Source organism: Mobula hypostoma, chromosome 1 (assembly GCF_963921235.1).
Source record: "Mobula hypostoma chromosome 1, sMobHyp1.1, whole genome shotgun sequence".
In the NCBI taxonomy this organism is placed as follows: domain Eukaryota; kingdom Metazoa; phylum Chordata; class Chondrichthyes; order Myliobatiformes; family Myliobatidae; genus Mobula; species Mobula hypostoma.
The window spans coordinates 164,307,740-164,329,930 of record NC_086097.1 but is presented as its reverse complement, the minus strand read 5'-3'; the positions used below and the strand labels follow the sequence as shown (position 1 = coordinate 164,329,930).

General features: G+C 42.3%; 1 protein-coding gene across 9 annotated transcripts in view; it reads right to left on the bottom strand.

Annotated features, from left to right (window-relative positions):
* The window catches only part of LOC134351958 (receptor-type tyrosine-protein phosphatase mu-like), a 1,067,206-nt gene that overhangs the window by 39,029 nt on the left and 1,005,986 nt on the right, over nucleotides 1–22,191 (bottom strand). For all 9 annotated transcript variants that reach the window (XM_063058925.1, XM_063058929.1, XM_063058945.1 and 6 more), the window contains one exon: nucleotides 172–288. In XM_063058925.1, the coding sequence (XP_062914995.1) occupies nucleotides 172–288 (117 nt within the window). The remainder of the gene's footprint in view (nucleotides 1–171; nucleotides 289–22,191) is intronic.

The following is a 22,191-nucleotide window of genomic DNA, read 5'->3' as shown; positions in this document are numbered from 1 at the left end:
AAAATGAATCTAATTGAAAAGAAAACAACTGAATAGTTGAAGGGAAGCAGCTGTTCTTGAATCTGGTGGTCCAAACATGAAGCTTCAAGTGCTCCATGGGCCAACACTGGCCCATGAATTAATGTGACAAATGGAATGGTTTCAAGCTTGACATACCAGCATTTTCCTCACCTTCTCTACTGCAAATGTTCTGATGACGTATTCAGCCAACAGTTCTGTTTCAATGAGAGTTACTTTGATGTCTCTGTAGATTTCTGTATCATCCGGCCAATACTTGCAGCACTTCACCTGTTAACCAAGAGCAATATCAATGCAATCTGATATTAGAAATATGTGCTCTTCATATGTTAATATTAAAAGGCTATATAATTAAATACAGTCTGTACATGCAGATGCAGAAAGTAATTTTTAGAAACAAAAACAGCACTGAGGTAATGACTCATTATTTCCTTAGCTTTCTTTATTAACATAAACACAACTTTACCATTTCTTTCACTCCTAATATTGGAGTTGAACTTACCTCTTGACTGTTTAAGATGCCTTTCTGAGAGATTTTGCAGACTTGTGAAATTGACCTGCAAATTTTCCACAAAAGCCACAGTGCCGCCTGCCTGCAGAGAACTCATGCGGTGCACCTGAATAGTAGACACTTCTTCCCACTAAGCTACTGAGTCCTGACATTATTCAGAAGGAAGAAATGACCCTTGGTTTAGTATTCCTGTGCTAGTCACTGAACTTTAATGATGTGAAAATTGGCAATTTTACTGAGGATTTCAATTGATGGCCGTTATCTCAACATAAACCCATATGATGCTGGCCGTCGTGAACATGTAATTTTCTGATCATTTTCAATCCATTGCTTAGAAACAATGGAAATGCCCAAACACGATGCTGCTGATGGGACAAACAATAGGTGGTGTACAATACCAGCCATAAATAGCTTTCACCAACTTGAGATGGTCAAAACTTTGAGACTGATGATACGTTAATTATCATTTTAGGTATAAAAAGCTTCAATTGCGTATCACTAACCGGCAATGCACATTTGTAGTAACTTTTACTTGAAACTTTACATTTCTTTGCACATATCCCTTCTCTTCTCTGAACTGGGAACAAAATAAGAATTTCAGTTCAGCAAACCAGCCTTTTCTGCTTTTTTGAGGAAAGCTATTCTGTTTAATAATACTCACAGGAATGGATTAGTAAATTGATTAGTAAAGTGGACATTCTTACTGAAGACTTCCATTATTAGATCTCGAGGGTCTACCACAAAAATATTTCAGATCTCCTTTTCTTTATACTGGAAGGTCACAGTATTTTCAGTTGTGCTTGGAATCTTCAAATTATCACCATGTTGTGCTTTTTAAAGGAACATTATGTCTTTTATTTCCAGCACCAATTGTGCTTTTAATCTCCTTCCACTGCTGGGTGAACCTCAACGATTAGATGCCACTAGATCTTCTCGCATTGTTTTCTGGTATTCAATTACCTGGCTTTCTAGACAAATTTAAAGTGAACTGTAAGTCTGCTGCATTCTGCTTGCTAGAGATCAAGGTATTGTATCTCATAAGACAATTCACTCTAGGTCCTGCAGCGGGTTGTAGACGCACCAGCTCCATCACAGGCACAACCCTCTTCACCACTGAGGACATTTTCAACAGAGGGTGCCTCAAGAAGGCTGCATTCATCATTAAGGGATCCTCATGGTCTGGGTGTGCCCTCTTCTCGTTACTACCATTAAGGAGGAGGTAAGGGACTCTACATACACACACTCAGTGGTTTAGGAACAGTTTCTCCCCGTCTGCTATCATATTGGCAGACAGCAGAAGAACAGCAGAAGAATTGAAGGAATACAAGGCTAGAAAAGGTCCCAAAGATAATGAGGGATGAAGTTATGAATGAATTTATAAACAAAAAGGAGAATTTTAAGTTCAAGACTGGTTCATAGATCCCACCTCACTTTTCTTCTTTTGCACATTTACTTATTTATTTTCTGTAACACAGCACTTCTTATGTCTTGTCCTGTACTGTTGCTGCAAAGCAGCAGATTTCACTTTAATTTAATAAACCTGATTCTGATGTTCCTCTGTTTCCTCTTAGATGAATAGACACAAAGCAAATATCAATGCAAGGTGGGAAATTTCTGGTGCAATGAGAGCAGAAGGTAGGAATGCAAACATGAAGTTAAGAAAATAAACAGGCTTTAGCAATCGAGGTTTCTTGTATCAACCAACAGCAACAGCTTATGAAAAGCTCAGAAAATGGTTTGTAGGCAGGTTATCAAACAAAATTTGGCAGTAAGATATGTAAGGATATATTTAGGCAGCAAGGCAATTTCGAAGGAGTATGTTAACAGAGGAAAATGAGGCAACAGAGTCTAGGAGATGGGAACAGCCGTAGGTTTAACAGCAGAAGAACTGAAGGAATACAAGGCTAGGAAAGGTCCCAAAGATAATGAAGGATGAAGTTATGAATGAATTTATAAACAAAAAGGAGAATTTTAAGTTCAAGGCCAGAATGAGAAGTGAGAACTGGGGTGAATGGGACTCAATGTATTTTGATGTGACTATGAGGTGCAAGCCTGGGTGGCAAGTTCATGGAAGGTGGAAGATATTAGGCACGCCCAGAGACAGGGCTGGGTTTTGGCAGATGTCATGAGGTACCACAGTATTTAATGATGCTACAGAGATGGGCATAGATAGTCTTCATAAAGATGCAAAGAGTGCTTGGAAGCTCAAAAATAAAATTATGTTTACATTGGATGTGTTTCAGCTGACTTTCAATCATGTTGACAACTACTTTTTAGCCAATTACTCAGAGTAAATGAAATGTGGCCACATATTTGGCCTCAAGATTTTACAAGGCCTTTGTTAAAATTAACAATAATCCCAAACTTTTACTTTAGATTATGATTTCTGTTTTGTTCATGTAAGTATGAACAAAATTGTTCAAGATGGACCCTGTTGTAGAAATAATTCTACTGTCACTAAAGTGTAAAACAGAAAGCAGATTTAAGCAGTCACATAGGCAGTTAGATACAGGAATCAGGCAGCTGCCTTGCCTGAGTGGCCTTGTTCCTGTGGAAACCAGGCAATGGTCTTCTTCTTATCGTGTCCACGGCCAGTCTATACATGGCCCAGCCAGAACTGGACACATTTTTGCGCCTTGTTACGGGCTGATAAGTCCCCGGGACCTGATGGTCTGCATCCCAGGGTACTTAAGGAGGTGGCTTTAGAAATCGTGGACGCATTGATAATCATTTTCCAATGTTTTATAGATTCAGGATCCGTTCCTGTGGATTGGAGGGTGGCTAATGTTGTCCCTCTTTTCAAGAAGGGAGGAAGAGAGAAAACAGGGAATTATAGACCGGTTAGCCTGATGTCAGTGGTGGGAAGATGCTGGAGTCAATTATAAAAGATGAAATTACGACACATCTGGATAGCAGTAACAGGATCGGTCAGCACGGATTTACAAAGGGGAAATTGTGCTTGACTAATCTTCTGGAATTTTTTGAGTATGTAACTATGAAAATGGATAAGGGAGAGCCAGTGTACCTGGACTTTCAGAAAGCCTTTGATGAAGTCCCACATTGGAGATTAGTGGGTAAAATTAGGGCACATGGTATTGGGGGCAGAGTACTGACATGGATTGAAAATTGGCTGGCTGACAGAAAACAAGGAGTAGCGATTAACAGGGCCCTTTCGGAATGGCAGGTGGTGACCAGTGGGGTACCGCAGGGTTCAGTGCTGGGACCGCAGCTGTTTACAATATATATTAATGATTTAGATGAGGGAATTAAAAGTAACATTAGCAAATTTACCAATGTGGCAGTGTGAAATGTGAGGAGGATGTTATGAGAATGCAGGGTGACTTGGACAGGCTGGGTGAGTGGGCAGATGCAGTTTAATGTGGATAAATGTGAGGTTATCCACTTTGGTGGTAAGAACGGTAAGGCAGATTATTATCTAAATGGAGTCAAGTTAGGAAAAGGGGAAGTACAACGAGATCTAGGTGTACTTGTACATCAGTCACTGAAAGCAAGCATGCAAGTACAGCAGGCAGTGAAGAAAGCTAATGACATGCTGGCCTTCATAACAAGAGGAATTGAGTATAAGAGCAAAGAGGTCCTTCTGCAACTGTACAGGGCCCTGGTGAGACCACACCTGGAGTACTGTGTGCAGTTTTGGTCTCCAAATTTGAGGAAGGACATTCTTGCTATTGAGGTAGTGCAGCGTAGGTTCACAAGGTTAATTCCCGGGATGGTGGGACTGTCATATTTTGAAAGATTGGAGCGACTGGGCTTGTATACTCTGGAATTTAGAAGGCTGAGAGGGGATCTTATTGAAACGTATAAGATTATTAAGGGATTGGACACGTTGGAGGCAGGAAGCATGTTCCCACTGATGGGTGAGTCCAGAACCAGAGGCCACAATTTAAGAATAAGGGGTAGGCCATTTAGAACGGAGTTGAGGAAAAACTTTTTCACCCAGAGAGTGGTGGTTATATGGAATGCTCTGCCCCAGAAGGCTGTGGAGGCCAAATCTCTGGATGCTTTCAAGAAAGAGGTGGATAGAACTCTTAAAGATAGCGGAATCAAAGGTTATGGGGATAAGGCAGGAACTGGATACTGATTGTGGATGATCAGCCATGATCACAGTGAATGGCGGTGCTGGCTCGAAGGGCCAAATGGCCTACTCCTGCACCTATTGTCTATTGTTGTTGAATTTGGCAAGGACAGCAACAGACTGGCGAGCCGGTGTTTCCACAAGGCGATGCGGGCTTCAGATGGGGTTGATTGTAATGGAACAACACTGTTCATGAAGCTCCTCCTTGACTTTAGGTGGCTGGGTGTAGGTGTATGACCATGTAGAGGGTGCCTCTCATCTGATGCATGACGGAGTCGTTCTTTCTTGCTGGCTACCGTTCTTCTTACATTAGGGGGAGGCAATGGTTAAGTACTGCTTAAATACCACTTCTGCAACAGCTTAAAGCTCCTGCTCTATACCCACTAACATGCTACCAATGGCTAGGGAATTTACATTTTATCCTGCGTAAAATGTTAACATACAGTAGGTCTTAATTACTGATGTTGATCTGGGCCTGACTTTGCACACAATATCTTCCCCAGCACTGAAGATTGTGCAGAACTTCTTTCTTTCATTCGTCAATTATGACTGAAGATTTTTAAATAAATCACATTCTTTAATTTTTTTCCCTATTTATCCTTCTTTCATTACATTTTGTTTTCCCTCATTTCCTTTTACCTTCTGCACCTGCTTTGATACTGAAGTAAATGGAAAACAGATTTGATCCAGGCTCTCTGCTACTCATTAATAATCAACAGTCTGATAGGTGAAGGAGAGACAATTGTTTGTCTTGTCCATACACATGGAATCTCATGTGTGAGGAGCTACCTGAAATGACTCTCTGAAGTCCAATGCAAAATCTCCTGCAGATACGATTGTAATGAATGCCAGATTTCACTATTGTGTGCAAAGTCAGGTCCCAGATTAATATAAATACACACACCTATTACAATCCCAGAGCACAGCTTGAATTTCTTTAGGTACATCATATCGAAGTGATGCACAACTCATTAACGTATGTAACAGATCTACAGGCAGAATAACCAAGGTAATGAATATTGATGCACTTTATCCTTCAGAACTACGGTAGGAATAGTATGGGAGCTGTCATTTTATGTAGAATGGTTCCCATGGGATTATGATGGCCTGGTCAATAAATGGAGGCAGTTTATTATTACCCTTTTAATTATCTCACTGGGCAAAGCAAGATTTCCCCACAAAAGGAAAAGTGTACTGGTTGCCTTTGAAACTCTTCAAATACCATAAGCACTACCTCTGAGTGATTATTTCATGGGTAATGGATGAATAAAGTGGAACTGTGAAAGTCTGATAAGGGGCCTCACATTATTACATGTCGGTTTAAATCACATTTCAATGCACTTGGCCTGTGATGCACAGTTACTGAGAGAGCAATCCGTAAAATCTTCCTCTCTCCCCCCACCCACCGCCCCCCTGCACACCACACTGCCAACCCTGACTGCTGTCAAATTAAAGGAGTAAATTGCTATCAGCATATTGATTACCACAAAAGATTTCATTAATGTATCATTAGAATGCTGCTGGCACTGATCCAACAAATAAGATGCCTTTGTTAATTAGGTGATTACATTTTAATTTTTGAACAAATTACAACCATGAAAATAACTTATAAAAAGAGGATCCATGTTCTCTTAACCTATCTTATTGATTTAGCTTTGCTCGTCGTCTCCTGCCAAAGATCGACTACCTTTGCTGCCATTTCTAAATACCTTGCTCTTTAACTTGGTCATTAATCATAATTCAGCTCCATTGTAAAAAGTGTGCTGGGAATCAGCCAATATCTTAAAACACAGACACTGAATCTCAATGGTCACAGGCAGACAGAGGCATAGAGATCAACATACAGGAAGGCACACACATGCAGAAACAGTGGCACACACAATCAGTATAAAGAGAGGCATGAGTGTGTCTGCAAACGTACATACATACTCTCTTAGACACATGTACACACATAACCTCCCTCCACACATACACAAATTCATGTGCACACATACTTACCCAGACACAAATTCATGTACGCACACACTGCAGCACACAGAAATATTCATGCTAATACACAAGCACTGATAAACATATCAAATAACTAAAGCTACAGTTTAAAAATGAAAGAAAGCCTTGTTTATCTGGTGAAAATATTGTTTGTGGTATGAAGTTTAAAATGTCAAAAAAAATGTTTGGAAAGGCCCAGAAGGTTAAAACAGTTTTAAGAGCCAGACAGATTAATATCTTAAAATCTATTTTGAAATCATAGAGGTACAGCACAGCGAAAGGCAATTTGCCCATTGTATCAATGTCTGTTCCAGCTTTTCAATTGAAGCAATCTACTGTAATCCTATTTCCCAACCCTTTTGGACAATACACAGGTTGTCAAAGTATTTCACTGAGATGAACACAAATGAAAAACAAAAGGTCAAAATCATTTCTTTCATCGTTAAGTGATCCCTTGCACTAAAGAAGGAAGTAAGAAACTGGGAGGATTTAAAGAAACAGTTATGCAGGCAAGGCCAAAGGGAGGAGAGGTACAGATGGACTTGGCTGGGGTATTAATCAATCCCTAATATTTACAAGTTTAAGAAAGAAGTGGAAGAAGGCTGCTATCTCCAGAGCCAGTTCCATCACTGAGTCAGATTGTGGCTGATCTTTGACCTGGTGGTAACTTTCTACACTAACACCAGATCCTTTGATTGCCTTAACGCACATCAGACCTATTAATCTCTGCAACCTAAAGATGGGATACAGCAGTCTACGGTGTTATAAATGGTGCTTCTTGCATAAATAAAGTTGTGGATATGTGGATTGAAACGGCATAAAGTTAAAAGCAACTTTCTGTATCTCCTGTCCCATGTATTGGTGCCTTCTTGGAGTCCTGTTTCTTAAAAAGGATTTTGACCAGTTTTATACCAATTCCCAATGACCAATATAATCTGTAATAACAACAATAATTGAAAAATGAAGATAGGTAGAAAGTAAGAGCAGCTTACACAGATTGCCGGAGGAATTCAGCAATCAGGGACCATCTATAGATGGAAATGAACAATTAACTTTACAGGTCAAAGTTCTTCAAAAGGATCACCCGATCTCAGTCTGAAAAGTTAACTATTCAAAGTTCAAAGTAACTTTATTATCAAAATAGATGGACTGCATGTCACCACATACAACCCTGAGATTCATTTTCTTGCAGGCATACACAGTAAATCCAAGAAATACAATAGAATCAATGAAAGACCACAGCTTGTATCATCCCAAAGGCACTACACAAAAGTATTAAACAATTAAGGCTACACAGCAACATCCATATCCAGAGAGCCACAACATTAAACCCCACCAGGATAGCCTGAAAGTTCCTAGCAATTGAGAAATAAGTATGCTTGGCTATGTCCATACCTCAAGTTTTACCAGCTTGAGCGGAGAAAAACTAAATAAATAAATAAGCAATAAATATTGAGAATATGAGCTGAAGAGTCCTTGAAAGTGAGTCCATAGGTTGTGGGAACATTTCAGTAATGGTGAGAATGATGTTGAGTGAAGTCATCCCCTCTAGTTCAAGAGCCTGATGGCTGAGGGGCAATAACTGTTCCTGAACCTGGTAGTTTTGGTCCTGAAGTTCCAGAAGCTCCTTCCTGATGGCAGCAGCAAAATGAGCATGGCTTGGGTGGTGGGTATCTTTGATGATGGATGCAGCTTTCCTGCGACAGCGCTCTGCGTCAATGTGCTCAATGGCGGGCAGGGCTTTACCCGTGATGGACTTGGCCATATCCACTCCTTCTTGTAGGAGTTTAAGTCCAAAGGCATTGGTATTTTCATGCCAGGGCATTAAGCAACCAGACGGAGGATGTTCATATCCCTCCACAGATGTTGTCTGACCTGCTGAGTTCCTGCAGCATTTTGGTTGTGTTTCTTTAGATTTCCAGCATCTGCAGAATCTTAAATAACGTGGGACAACTGACTGCTGCTGATCAGAGAGATCCTGGCAATGACTCATGAAAAGCACAGAAAGTCAGCATGGAGGTACACCATTTAATGGTGTTATTGCAATCCCTGCCACAAATAAAGTATCTTCAATAAAGCAGCATCCAGAGTTCTGAGTACTGTTTTAGTTCCATCAAAGAAACTACTGTCCCAACTTACGGTAAGCAATGTAGGAAAAAATTCACTACAGTGGTTTCCGAGATGAGGGCATTGCCCAGTGAGGAAAGATGAAGCAAAATGATAAAGCTCCACCTAAACTGCAGGAGGATCTTCAAAACATATCCAGCTGCACTTGCAGGCAAGACATTCAAGTTTGTGGAAAATAATATTTCCTTGAATTAGTTGTTATAACTTGCAAAAGTCAGTGGACATGTTCATTTCTTGGGGTAGAAACAGTTTTCAGCTACATTGCCAACTTTAAAAGAAACATTTGAATTGTGCAAATGTTATGCGTGTGGTATGTTTTACCTCAGTAAGTTGCTGCTCTCTCAATGCAGCAATTCAGGGACCTGATTGGTTTGGCTCACTGAATCTTCTGCAGAAATTTGAGAGTCTGGGAGCTGGGATTGGGTGGATAGGTGACAGGGAATGGTTAAACATCCCCACCCCTAGCGAGCAGCAGAGGTGGAGGTCTGAGTCATGAATGTGGTGCCTGGGGAGGTAGACTGGAATACAAACAAGAGAAAATCCGCAGATGCTGGAAATCCAAGCGACATATCGGAAGTGCAAAGGGACTTGGGGGTCCTCGTGCAGGATACCCTAAAGGTTAACCACCAAGTTGGATCGGCGGTAAGGAAAGCGAATGCTATGTTGGCATTCATTTCAAGAGGAATAGTGTTTAAGAGTAAGGAGGTGTTGATGAGGCTCTATGGGGCATTAGTGAGACCTCATTTGGAATACTGTGTGCAGTTTTGAGCCCCCTGTCTTAGAAAGGATGTACTGATGTCGGAGAGAGTTCAGAGAAGATTTACGAGGATGATTCCTGGAATGCAGGGGCTAACATATGAGGGGCGTCTGTCGGCTCTTGGATTGTATTCATTAAAGTATAGAAGAATGAGAGGGGATCTCGTAGAAACGTTTCAAATGTTGAAAGGGTTGGACAGAGCAGATGTGGAAAGGTTGTTTCCCTTGATGGGTGAGTCCAGGACAAGAGGCCATCGTCTTAGAATTAGAGAGTACCCAGTTAAAACAGAGATGAGGAGAAATTATTTAGCCAGAGGGTCGTGGATTTGTGGAATTTGTTGCCACATATGGCTGTGGAGGCCCGATCATTGAGGGTGTTTAAGGAGGAGATTGACGGGTATCTAATTGGTCAGGGCATCAAGGAAAATGGGGAAAAAGCTGGAAATTGGAACTAGATGGGTGAATAGTTTAGCTCATGGGGGAGCTGCGGAGCAGACTCGATGGGCCGAATGGCCTACTTCTGTTCCTTTGTCTTGTGATCTTGTGACACACACAAAATGCTGGAGGAACTCAAAGGGTCTCGTCCCGAAACATCGACTGTACTCTTTTCCATAGATGCTGCCTGGCCTGCTGAGTTCCTCCAGCATTTTGTAAGGTAGACTGGAATCCTGATTTATCTTAGATTATAGAGGATCTTACAATGGTTTCAACTGTTTAGAGTTTAGAAGAATAGGAACAGCATCACACCTAGTTCTGGTTAAACTGCACATAGAGTACTGCATTCAGTTCTAGTAGCCCCTTTATAAGAAGAATGTCAAGGCTGTGGAGAGGGTGTTGCCTGGATCAGAAGGCAGTAGAAGATGGACAAACTTGAGTTGTTTCCACTGAAGCAACTGAGTCTGCTGGGAGATCTGATATGGATTTATAAGATTATGAGATTCATAAACAGAGTAGATAGCCAGTATTGTTTTCCAGAGTTGAGGTATCTAATTTCAGAAGGCATGCATTTAATGTGAGAGAGGGTAAGTTCAAATGAGGTGTGCAAAGCAGGTTATTTACACAGAGTGGTAGGTGCCTGGGATGCACTGTCAGGTTGATGGTGAGGTAAATACAACACAAAGAGCCTTTTAGATAGGCAGATAAATGTGCAGGAAATGGAAGGAAATGCACACTGTGCAGGCAGTAGAGATTAATTTAGTTGGGCTAAATTTGATTAGTAATTTCATTAGTTTGGCATAACATAGTGGGCTGAGGGACCTGTTCCTGTGCTGTTCTACAAGATGTGCCATGATCACCCTAAATGTTGATGTAGGCTTAGGAGCTCAATGATCTGTTCCAGCTCCTAGTTCTCATGTTCTAAATAATTAAATTAAAATATAAAAGAGATCAATATAAACCCAATTTTTATAGCCAGAGGAGATGGATTTAGATAAAAATATTTGAGAGAGTGTAAATAGACTTCAGATCTGCAAAGGCTGATATCTAGTCACGCATTAAAATAATTCAACTCCATAGACGCATTTCACAAGGAAAAAAGGCAAAGGTTTTAATTTTATTATCCACGGTATTTTCTGATGTTACACTTTACACGAGGATTAACTTCACTCAACATTGTCAGGCACAGTATAGGGAAAGACAATCAGTGAAAACATAAAATTATCTTTCCAAGAAGAGAGGAAAAGAGCACAGCTAGCCATTCAGTCCATTTATCCTGCTCCACCATTTAATCATTGCTTATATTTTCAATTGCATTGTCTTGTCTTCTCTCCATAACCCTTATATAGGCATCCGTCAGTCTCGTGAGACCATGGATTTGCACCTTGGAAGGTTTCCAGGGCGCAGGCCTGGGCAAGTTTGTATGGAAGACCAGCAGTTGCCCATGCTGCGTCTCCCATCTCCACACCACCGATGTTGTCCAAGGGAAGGGCACTAGGGCCGATACAGCTTGGCACTGGTGTCGTCGCAGAGCAATGTGTGGTTAAGTGCCTTGCTTAACAACATGCTGCCTCAGCTGAGGCTCGAACTAGCGACCTTCAGATCACTAGACCGATGCCTTAACCATTTGGCCACGCGCCAACACCCCATAACCCTTAAATACCTTAAAAATTGAGCACATAACAATCTCTGCCTTATAAACATCTAGGGCCTTCACTTTCATAAGCCCTCTGTGGCAACAAATTCCACAGATTCACCACCCTCTTCCTTTAGAAATATCTGGTAATCTTAGTTTTAAAGGGGTGTCCCTTTATTCTGAGGGTGTATCCTTTGATCCAAGATTCTCCTAGTTTAGAGAGTCTTGGATCAAAGGATACACCCTCAGAATAAAGGGACATCTTTTCCACATCTACTCTATTCAGGTCATAGAGTCATAGAAAAGTACAGCACAGAAATAGGCCATTCAGCCCATCTAGTCAGTGCCAAACCATTTAAACTGCCTACTCCCATTGACTTACACCAGGTCCATAGCCCTCCATATCCCCAATGTCCACGTATCTATTCAACCTTCTCTTAAATGTTGAAATTGGGCTCACATGCACCACTTGTGCTGACAGCTCGTTCCACATTGTCATGACCCTCTGAGTGAAGAAGATTCCCCTCATGATCCTCTTAAAAATCTCACCTTTCACCCTTAACCCATGACTTCTGGTTGTAGTCCCACCCAAATTCAGTGGAAAAAACCTGCTTGCATTTACCCTATTTATAGACCTCATAATTTTGTAGACCTCTACCAAAACTCCTCTCAATTTTCTAAGTTCCAAGGAATAAAGTCCTAACCTACTCAATCTTTCCTTATAACTCAGGTCCTCCTTGTATAATTCAGCATACGTATGCATACAAGGCAACATCCTTGTAAATTTTTTGTATACTCTTTCAAACTTCACCATTCCTCATTTCCTCTCTCATTCTTATCTCCTTACCTGCCCATCACTTCCCTCTGGTGCTCCTACCCCTTTTCTTTGTTCTGTGGCCTTCTGTCCTCTCCTATCAGATTCCCCCTTTTCCAGCCCTGTATCTCTTTAACTTCCCAGCTCTTTACTTCACCTGTTCCCCCCCACTCCCGGTTTCACCTATCACCTTGTGCTTCTTTCTACCCTCCCCCACCCTCTAACTCTTTTTCTCCTCTAGTCCTGATGAAGGGTCTCGGCCTGAAATGTTGACAATCCTCTTTTCCACAGATGCTGCCTGGCCTGCTGAGCTCCTCCAGCATTTTGTATTTGCTAATTCCTTTCTAGTTCAGGTGCAAACTATATCTCCTGTGCAGATCCCACCTTTCCTGGAAGAGAGCCCAATGATCTATAAATTTTATGCCCTTCCTCTGACACCAACTCCTTAGCCATATTTTAAAATGTATAATCTTCCTATTTCTGACTCCCACTGGCATGTGTCATGGTAAACATCCTGAGATTACAACCCTGCCTTTTAACGTAGCACCTAACTCTCTCAACTTCCTTTGCAGAAGCTTGCCACTCTTCCTACCGACATGAACCATGACCACTGGGTGTTCACTCCCGGACCCTAGTACCCAGGAAGCAACATACCATCAGGGAATCTTGTTCTCGTCCACAGACCTTCTGTTCCCCTAACTAACGAATCCCCTATCACCACAGCACACCTCTTCTCCCCAATTCTCTTCTGAGTTGCAGAGTCAGACTCAGTGCCAGAGACCTGACCGCTGTGACTTTCCTCTGCTAGGTCTTTCAGTGTCCTATAACGATTTCCGGATGAGATTTTCCACTCAGCAGTTTACAACTAGGTGGCAGAGCTTGGATGTTGGAATCCCAATGGGATGTGCAATTTCACCCATCCTTTTTGTGTTAGCCATGGAGGTCATTGTGAGGGCTGCAGAATCAGTGGGACCAGGTGTCGCACTTGATGGTGGAGAGGAGTTTCCACCAATACGAGCATTCAGGGACGATCTTACGCTTTTGGGTCCCAGCACGGAGGCAGTGGAAAATGTACTATCTAGACTCGAGGAGCTAATGGATTGGGGAAGAATGAAGTTCAAGACCAATAAGTCAAAGAGCCTTGTTCTTGGGAGAGGAAAGTTGGTTGACTTTCATTTCACCCTTTGTGGAGAGGAGATTCCATCCATTCAGGACCAATCAGTTAAGAGCCTCAGGCGATGGTACACAGAGGAGCTGAGAGACACCAAGAGGGTTCAAGAGACAGGAGAACAGATCAACAGAGGTTTGATGTCTGTTGACAAGTGTGGCTTGCCTGGCAAGTTGAAGTTGTGGTGCTTGCAGTACGGACTGATGCCACGGATAATGTGGCCACTAACTGTCTATGAAGTGGCAATGTCCCATGTTGAGGCAATGGAACGGAAGATCAACAAGTATGTGAAGAAGTGGCTTGGAGTACCGAGCAGCCTCACCAATGTTGCAACCCACAGTAGCCAGACAAAGCTTACCATCCCAGTGCAATCCCTTGTTGAGGAGGTCAAGGTAGCCAAGGTAAGATCATTCTTGATGCTTCGAGACTCAAAAGACCCTGTCATCAAGAACACCCAGCCGGATGTGAGATCAGGCAGGAAGTGGTCAGCCCATGTAGCAGTTGATGAGGCAGAGTCTAGATTGAAGCACAAGGAGATGGCTGGGGCTATCCAGCTAGGCCGCCAGGGATTTGGACGGACAACCCACAAGTGGTGGTCATCTTCTACAGGTAAGGAGTGCCGTGAGCTTGTAACACAGGAAATACGAGAGGTAGAAGAGGAGTATCAGCTGGCCTGGCCAAACAAGGGGCTTGGACCCGGTGGGAAAGTGTTGAACAACGACATCTATCTTCAGATGTTCTGTGGCAGATGGAACCGCTCCGCATTTCTTTTCTATGCAGAGCAGCGTACGATCTGCTCCCAACACCTGCCAACCTCAGCACTTGGTATGAAGATAAGCCAGACAGGTGTGCTGTTTGTGGCGAGAAGGGAACAATTCAACATATCTTGAGGGCATGCAGAATCAATCTTTCCAGCGGCATGTACACTTGGAGACATAACAACGTTCTCAAAGTTGTAACAGAAGCGGTTGAGCAGAGAGTACTGCAGCACAACTTATCTTGTGCCCCATGCTGCACAGAACATCGCATATCATTTGTGAAAGAAGGCTCCAAATCAAGGGTGTACAGCGCAGGCTCACGATCAAGCATACTTTCTTCAGCCAACGGTTGGTGTGTTGAGGCTGACCGGGATGGGAAAGGCAGTTTCCCGGAGCAAATAGTTTTCATAACATGGCGTCCAGATATAATCGTATGGTCTGACACCAGTAGAGAAGTGGTTATTGGTGAATTCACAGTCCCCTGGGAAGACAACATCGATGAAGCCCATGAGTGCAAGTTAACCAGGTATGCAGAATTAAGATCAGAGTGCAGAGACAGAGGGTGGAAGGTCTCATGCTATCCATTCGAAGTAGGCTGCCGTGGGTTTATTGTGTTCACTTTCCAGAAGTGGCTGCGTGACCTTGGCTTCACTAGAAGAGAGATCAAGTCAACCAGCAGGGCTGTAGCTGAGGCAGCAGAGAAAGGATCAGCATGGGTGTGGACCAAATATGTCCAGAGGGGCAGATAGACAGTGTAGACATATCTTGCAAACCCTTCAGTAGTTGCATAGACAGCTGAAGAGCAGACTATGTGTTGGATAGAAGTGACCAACAACTCTGATAGAGGCAGATGCCAAGTTTTTAAGCTCACCAGTGGGAGGTGGTGCTTTAACAGGTGGCAGATCAACTGATGATCTCACTGGTGATAGCACAGGACAGTTAACATCTTAGTCCAACTGTATTTTGTAACTCTTCAATGAGAAAGTTTTCAACTTTCTGAACTCCACCAGAAAAATCAAACTCTCTTCATACATTAAGCCTTTCACTCTTGTTAACTTCTTGTTAACTTCCTCTGGACCCTCTCCAGCATCATCACATCTTTCCTTCAATGTATTACCCAAAATTGCTTACAATATTCCAAATGTGGTCTGCCAATTGCCTTACAGAACCTCAGTAATACATCCTTACTTTAATATTCTAGTCCTCTCAAAATGAAAGCTAGCATTGCATTTGTTTTCTATACTATGGACTCAACCCAAGGAAATCCTGAACTAGGACTCCCAAGTGCTCTACCATTATCTCCTCATTTAGAAAATGTTCCACACCACATTCTTCCTTCAAAAGTGCATAACCTCACACTCTCCTATGCTGTGTTCCACCTGCCCCTTCTTTGCCTTGTCTCCCAACCTGCACAAATTCTTTTGCAGACTCTCTACCTACCTGCCCCTCCACCTATCTTAATATCATCTGCAAACTTGGCCACAATGCCATCAATTCCTCATTCAGATCATTAATATATAAAGTGAGAGATTGCAGAGCCAACACTAACCCTTGGTTACTGGCAGCCATCCCAAAATATTCCCCTTTATCCCCATTTTCTCATTTCAGCCAAGCAGCCAATCTTTTATTCACGCTAGTGCCTTTCCTCGTGTGTAGTGCTTTGTGAAAGAACTCCAGAAGATACTGGCATATAACATGATCAACTCTCTTTCATCTAAACTGCTTGTTAACTCATCAAAGAATTCTAGCAGATTTGTCAGGCAAGATCTTCCCTTCACAAATCAGGAGAAATCTTATCTTCACCAACAGGGGAAATCTAACTGAAACAGAATAAACAAACAAAAACAGAAAACACTGGCCCTGATTGGAATGAATAAATCTTTTAAAAGAGGTCTGTTATGAATGTTTCACTGCTACTACTATGAAAAAGAGAAATTTATTTTCAAAAACTTCTCAGAATGACATAGACAAGAACATTGGTTATCATCCAGACAAGACTACTTCTCATTTCAATTATTCTTATCCACGCTGCTCTTCCTATCTCCCTTTCATATTGCAATATCTCATTCAAAGACCTTCGGCAATTTTGGCTTCAACATTCTGCTTGTGAATCTTCTATCTTTCTGTGTAAATGAATTCCTCTTCATTTTATCTTTTAGCTTTGTAAAGACTACTTTCTATCAGAACCTACTGGAAATACTCAGCAGATCAGACAGCATCTGCACAGTGAAAATGCAAACGTTTACAAAAATCACAAAGGAGTCAGAGATTTAAATATTAAGATACAGAGAAAAAAAATTGGACTTGAATGGAATACATTGCTGGGAACCTCTTTCTCTGTTCTATCTGTAGGGAAGTGGAGTGAGAGCAAATGTTTGAGAAACAAAGGAAATGTGAGAGAAAGCTCCGTCAACCACAGTAGTACTGAAGCCATGTTTCCTGTAAAATAATATTTCAGATATCCTGGAATGGAAGGTCTCATCTTAGGAACAGATGCAGTGGACCGGGAGAAACTGGGAGAAAGGATGGCACCCTTTCAAGAGACAGGGTAGGAAGAGACATGATCTAAATAGATGTAGCGGTCAATAAGTTTATAGTAAACATCCATGGATAGTTACTCTCTTGAGATTCAGGAAAGAGAGAGGAATACCAAAAATGAATTTGAGAGTGGGATAGAAGTTAGCTGCGAGGCTGATAAAATCGATGCCTTGGAAATAGCTCTAATATAGTCATTGACATTACAGAGAAAAGTTGGGGAGTGGCACCACAGAATGACTGAAACAATCACTGTTACATGTAGCCAAACAAAGTACGGGTGTAGCTAAGAGAGCCAACTGCTATATCTTTGATTTGTAGGAAGTGGGAGTAGTCAAAAGAGAAATTGTTCAGGGTAAGAATAGGTTTGGTCAGGGGTAGGAGAACATTGATGGAAGGGATCGTTGGATCTTTGCTTCAGAAAGAAGCAGAAGACTTTAACCCCTTCTTGATGGAGTATGGTGGCTGGGAAGGACGTGGACAATTGAGGTGATTGATGTTGCAATGGCAATTGAAGATTAAAAGGTCGAAAGTAAAAGGTAAAAGAGAAATTGGATTGTCAGAGACATGAAGTGGGGTCATCAGTGGGATGGTGTTGGAAATCTTTGCCAAATAAATGGGCATGGAGTTGGAGGTGGCAGGGAAGAGCTTGATATCATGACAGGCTTCATGTATATTAAATAATTTGAGCAATTCTGAGATGTTTCTGTAAAAATTGTCACTGTGAAAGATGCAGTTTTACACCAAGAGTAATGTTTGAGCCTACAGCACTGAGTTCATCACACAATGCAGCTAATTTCTCAGTTGGAAAATTTTTGGCCTCTATTCACTTTGTCAATGAAAATAAAATACTAATGGCTTCCCTGTGGTTTTAAATCTGTTGAGTTGTATGGAATTTCATTCCTCTATGCTGGATTAATCTTTCTCAACTGATGAGATGCTTCCAGAAATAACAAAATTAGAGACTTCTCATATTTTGAATGCTGTTTCCATATTTGTGAGTTGACAGACAGACTCAGTTGGAGGAGCAGCCAAACTCTCTATAAATTGCCACTCTAGTGCCACTGAAATGAAAGCCTTGAGTTTTCTGATAACATTAGTGGGCTCACGTTCTGATTGGTGTTTTGCTTCCTTGCTTCCTAAAACTTCCCTACTTGCTCCCAAAAACACTTAAGTTTCATGGGGCAGGTCCCTGGTCAGGACAAATGGCCTAGGATGGAAGAGAGCCACCAGATTTCAAGAGGTTAAAGAGATAAGGAGAGACAGAGTAAGAATTTAACATTAATAATCAGAAAGATGGTGACAAATCCCTCAAACTTGTCTGCCATTTAATAAGAACCAGCCCCATACAACTGCCCTTTCTCCAGAATCCTTAATATAGTTTGATTAATCTTAACTAAGGTTAACAACTGAGCTCACATCAATTGCTGTTTGCAGAACAGGAAGATAAATTTTTACTACCTGCTGCATGTAGAACAGCTTGCAAACTTCAGTCTTGATAGACCTGGATGTAAGGCTGACATTGTTCTCCTGATTTCTCCAAATAGCAGAAAAAGCTTCTCTCTGTTTGTCCCCATTATTCCACATAATAACATGAGTGCTTCACCACACCTTCTAAATTCTAAAGAATACAATCCTAGTTGGTGTAATTCATCCTCATTATTCAACACAGATGTAATTCTGGTATCACACACAAAATGCTGGAGGATCTCAGCAGGTCAGACAGCATCTATGGAAATGAATAAACAGTCAACGTTTTGGCCAAGACCCTTCTTCAGGAGTGAAACGGAGCGGGGGGGGGGTGGGTGAGGAAGATGCAAGAACAAAAAGGTGGGGGAAGGAAGGCAGGCTAGCCAGAAGGTGATAGGTGAAGCTATCCAGGAGGGAAAGGTTAGGGGCTAGAGAAGAAGGAGCCTGATAGGGGAAGAGAGTGGATCATGGGGGAAAGAGAAGGAGGAGAAGATCCAAGGGGAAGTGATAGGCAGGTGAGAAGAGATGAAAGAAGGCCAGAGGGGAGTGGGAAGGAGTTTTTTTTAACCGGAAGGAGAAATCGATATTCACGCTGTCAGGTTGGAGGCCACCCAGACGGAATATAAGGTGTTGCTCCTCCACCCTGAGGATGACCTCATCTTGGCACAAGAGGAGATCATGGACTGACATGTTGAAATGGGAATGGGAATTCAAATGTTGCCCACTGGGAAGTTCCGCTTTAGGGAGATGGAGCCGAGGTGATCGATGAAGTAGTCCCCTAATTTAAGATGGGTTCCACGTAGGTAGAGAAGGCTGAATTGGGAGCACCAGACACAACAGACAACCCCAGTAGATTCCCTGGAAGGGCTGTCTGGGGCCCAGAACGGAGATGTGGAAGGAGGTGAATGGTCAGGTGTAGCACGTAGGCTGCTTGAGGGTAAGGGCTGGGTGGGAGATTAATGGGGAAGGATGAATAGACAGAGGAATCAGGGAGGGAGCGAGCTCTGCGGAAAGCGGGGTGGGGGGGTTGGAGAAGTTGCGGAGGCTCACAAGGTGGTAGGTAAGGGCAAGAGGAAATCTATCACTGTTAAGGTGCTGGGAAGATGGGGTGAGCGCAGAAGTTTGAGAAATGTAAGAGATACGGGTGAGGGCAGCATCAATAGTGGAGGAAGGGAAGCCCTGTTCTTTGAAGATGGAAGAATCTCTCATGTCCTAGAAAGGAAAGTCATATCCTGGAAGTAGATGCAGTGGAGGTAAAGGAACCGAGAAAAGTAAATAGCATTCTTACAGGAAACAGGTTAGGAAGAGGTATAGTCAAGGTAACCACAGGAATCAGTAGGTTTATAAAAGAAGTTGATTGACAGCTTGTCTCCAGAGATGGAGACAGACAGATTGAGAAAGGGAGGAAGGTATCAGTAATGGACCAAGTGAATTTAAGGGCAAAGTGGAAGTTAGAGGCAAAGTTCATGAAATTGACAAGTTCAGTATGGGTGCATGATGCAGCACCAATGCAGTCGTCAAAGCAGTGGAGGAAGAGTCGGGCAGTATTAACGGTGAAGGCTTTGAACATGGACTGTTCTACATAGCCAATAAAGAGGCAGACATAGCTGTGGCCACGCAATTTGCAGTCTGAAGGTGTTCAGGGTCACTGGAACTGGCATTAGCGGAGGCGGAATCCGGGTTCTGGATCTGGTGTCATTGGAAGCTGGGTTGGCTACAATACTGTCACCAGTCCAGAGGCATCGTGAGCCGTTGTAGTTGGTGGTGGAGTCAGTGAGATTCTGGTATGCCTATGCTGCACTTCCTTCAATGCCGATCAATCTTTTTTACGAGCTGGTGCCTAGAAATACTTGGTGTGTTTCAGGTGTATCAGGATTTTAAATGTGAGATTTGGGTAACCAAAAGCCAGTGTGGATCACTGAAGACAAGGTGAAAAAGATTTGGTCAGGGTCAGGATGAGAGGTACAAGGTAGGATGTACAATTTGTAATATACGTGATGCAAGGCTTTATACACAAGGGAATATAGCTCTTAGGTTTGTCCCATAGCTAGTGGTGTTTCACAGGGGTCTATGCTGGGACCGCTTCTTTCTACATTGCATGTCAATGAATTGGATGATGGAATTGATGGCTTTGTTGCCAAGTTTGCAGATGATATGAAGTTAGGTGGTGGAGCAGGTAGTATTGAGGAATCAGAGAGGCAGCAGAAGGACTTAGACAGATTAGGAGAGTGGGCAAAGAGGTGGCAGATGGAATGCAGTATCGGGAAGTGTATGGTCACACATTTTGGTAGAAGGAATAAAAGCATAGACTGTTTTCTGGATCGGGAGAAAACTCAGAAATCCGAGGCACCATTGGATGTGGGAGTCCTCATGCAAGATTCCCCACAGATTAATTTGCAAGTTGAGTCAGTGGTGAGGAAGGCCAATGCAACGTTAGCATTCATTTCAAGGGGATGATAATATAAAAGCAAGGATGTAATGCTGACGCTTTAAAAGTCACTGGTGAGCCCTCACTTGGAGTATTATGAGCAGTTTTGGATCCCATATCTTAGAAAGAAGGCAATTCAGAGGAGGTTCACAAGAAAGATTCTGGGAATAAACATGTTATCATTTGAGCAGTGATTGGAGGCTTTGGGCCTGTACTTACTGGAATTTAGAAGAATGAGGGGGATCTCATTGAAACCTTTCGAATGTTGAAAGGCTTAAATAGAGTGAATGTGAAGCCAATGTTTCTTTTGGTGGGGGAGTCACAGATCAGAGGGCATAGCCTCATTATAGAGGGTTGTCCATTTAGAGCAGAGATGAGGAGGAATTTCTTCAGTTAGAGGGTCATGAATCTGTGCAATATTTCACTGGGTTTATTTTAAGGTGGAGGTCTGATTAGTCAGGGTGTGAAAGTTTCTAGAGAGAAGGCAGGAAAATGGGATTCAGAGGGAAATGGATCAACCATAATGAAATGGCAGATCAGACTCGATGGGCTGAATGGCTTGATTCTGCTCCTATGCCTTATGGTCTTATAAAAGTTGGTAGGAGATGGTATATTTGTACAAGAAGCTAGTGAGGCTGCACTTGGAGTACTGTGTTCAGTCTTGCTCACCCTGCTATGGGAAAGACATTCTTAAGCTGGAAAGGATGAAGAAAAGATTTACAAGAATGTTGCCAGGACTTGAAGTCCTGAGGTATAGGAAAAGGATGGACAGGCTGAGACTTTATTCCTTGGAGCGTAGGAGACTGGGTGGTGACCTTGTTGATAAAATCATGAGGAGCATAGATAGGGTGAATGCACTCAGTCTTTTTCCCACAGTTGGGGAATCAAGAACTAAAGGGCATAAGTTTAAGATGAGAGGGGAAAGATCTAATAGACACTTGAGGGGGAAATTCTTCAGACAGAGGGTGGTATGTATGTGGAATGAGCTGTCAGAGGAAGCGGTTGAAGCAGGTACAATAGTAAGTTTTAAAAGATGGTTTGAGAAAAAGCTTAAATAGAAAAAAGGTTAAAGGTTATGGGCCAGGAGCAGTCAAATGGGACCGGCGTGGATACCATGGACCAGTTGGACTGAAGGGCCTTTTTTCGTTTTGTATGACTCTAAGACTCTCTTACAAAATATCTTTCCTACAAAAGGAGATCTTCTATTCGGTGGATTTGCACATAAATATTCTCAAAGTCACAAGGCACCTGAGTAATTATACAGCCAGTGTGGGTCCAATAAGCCTTAATTAGACACCTCAGATACCAGAGACCTGATGCACAAAGTGACTCCAGTAAGTAATAACAAAACAACAGCTTTTTTTGGGAGATGCAGTTCACTGTCTCAACAAACAGCCAGCCAACCCTCAGCCATCCATTAAACTAAATATATTTTCCTGCTAAACATATT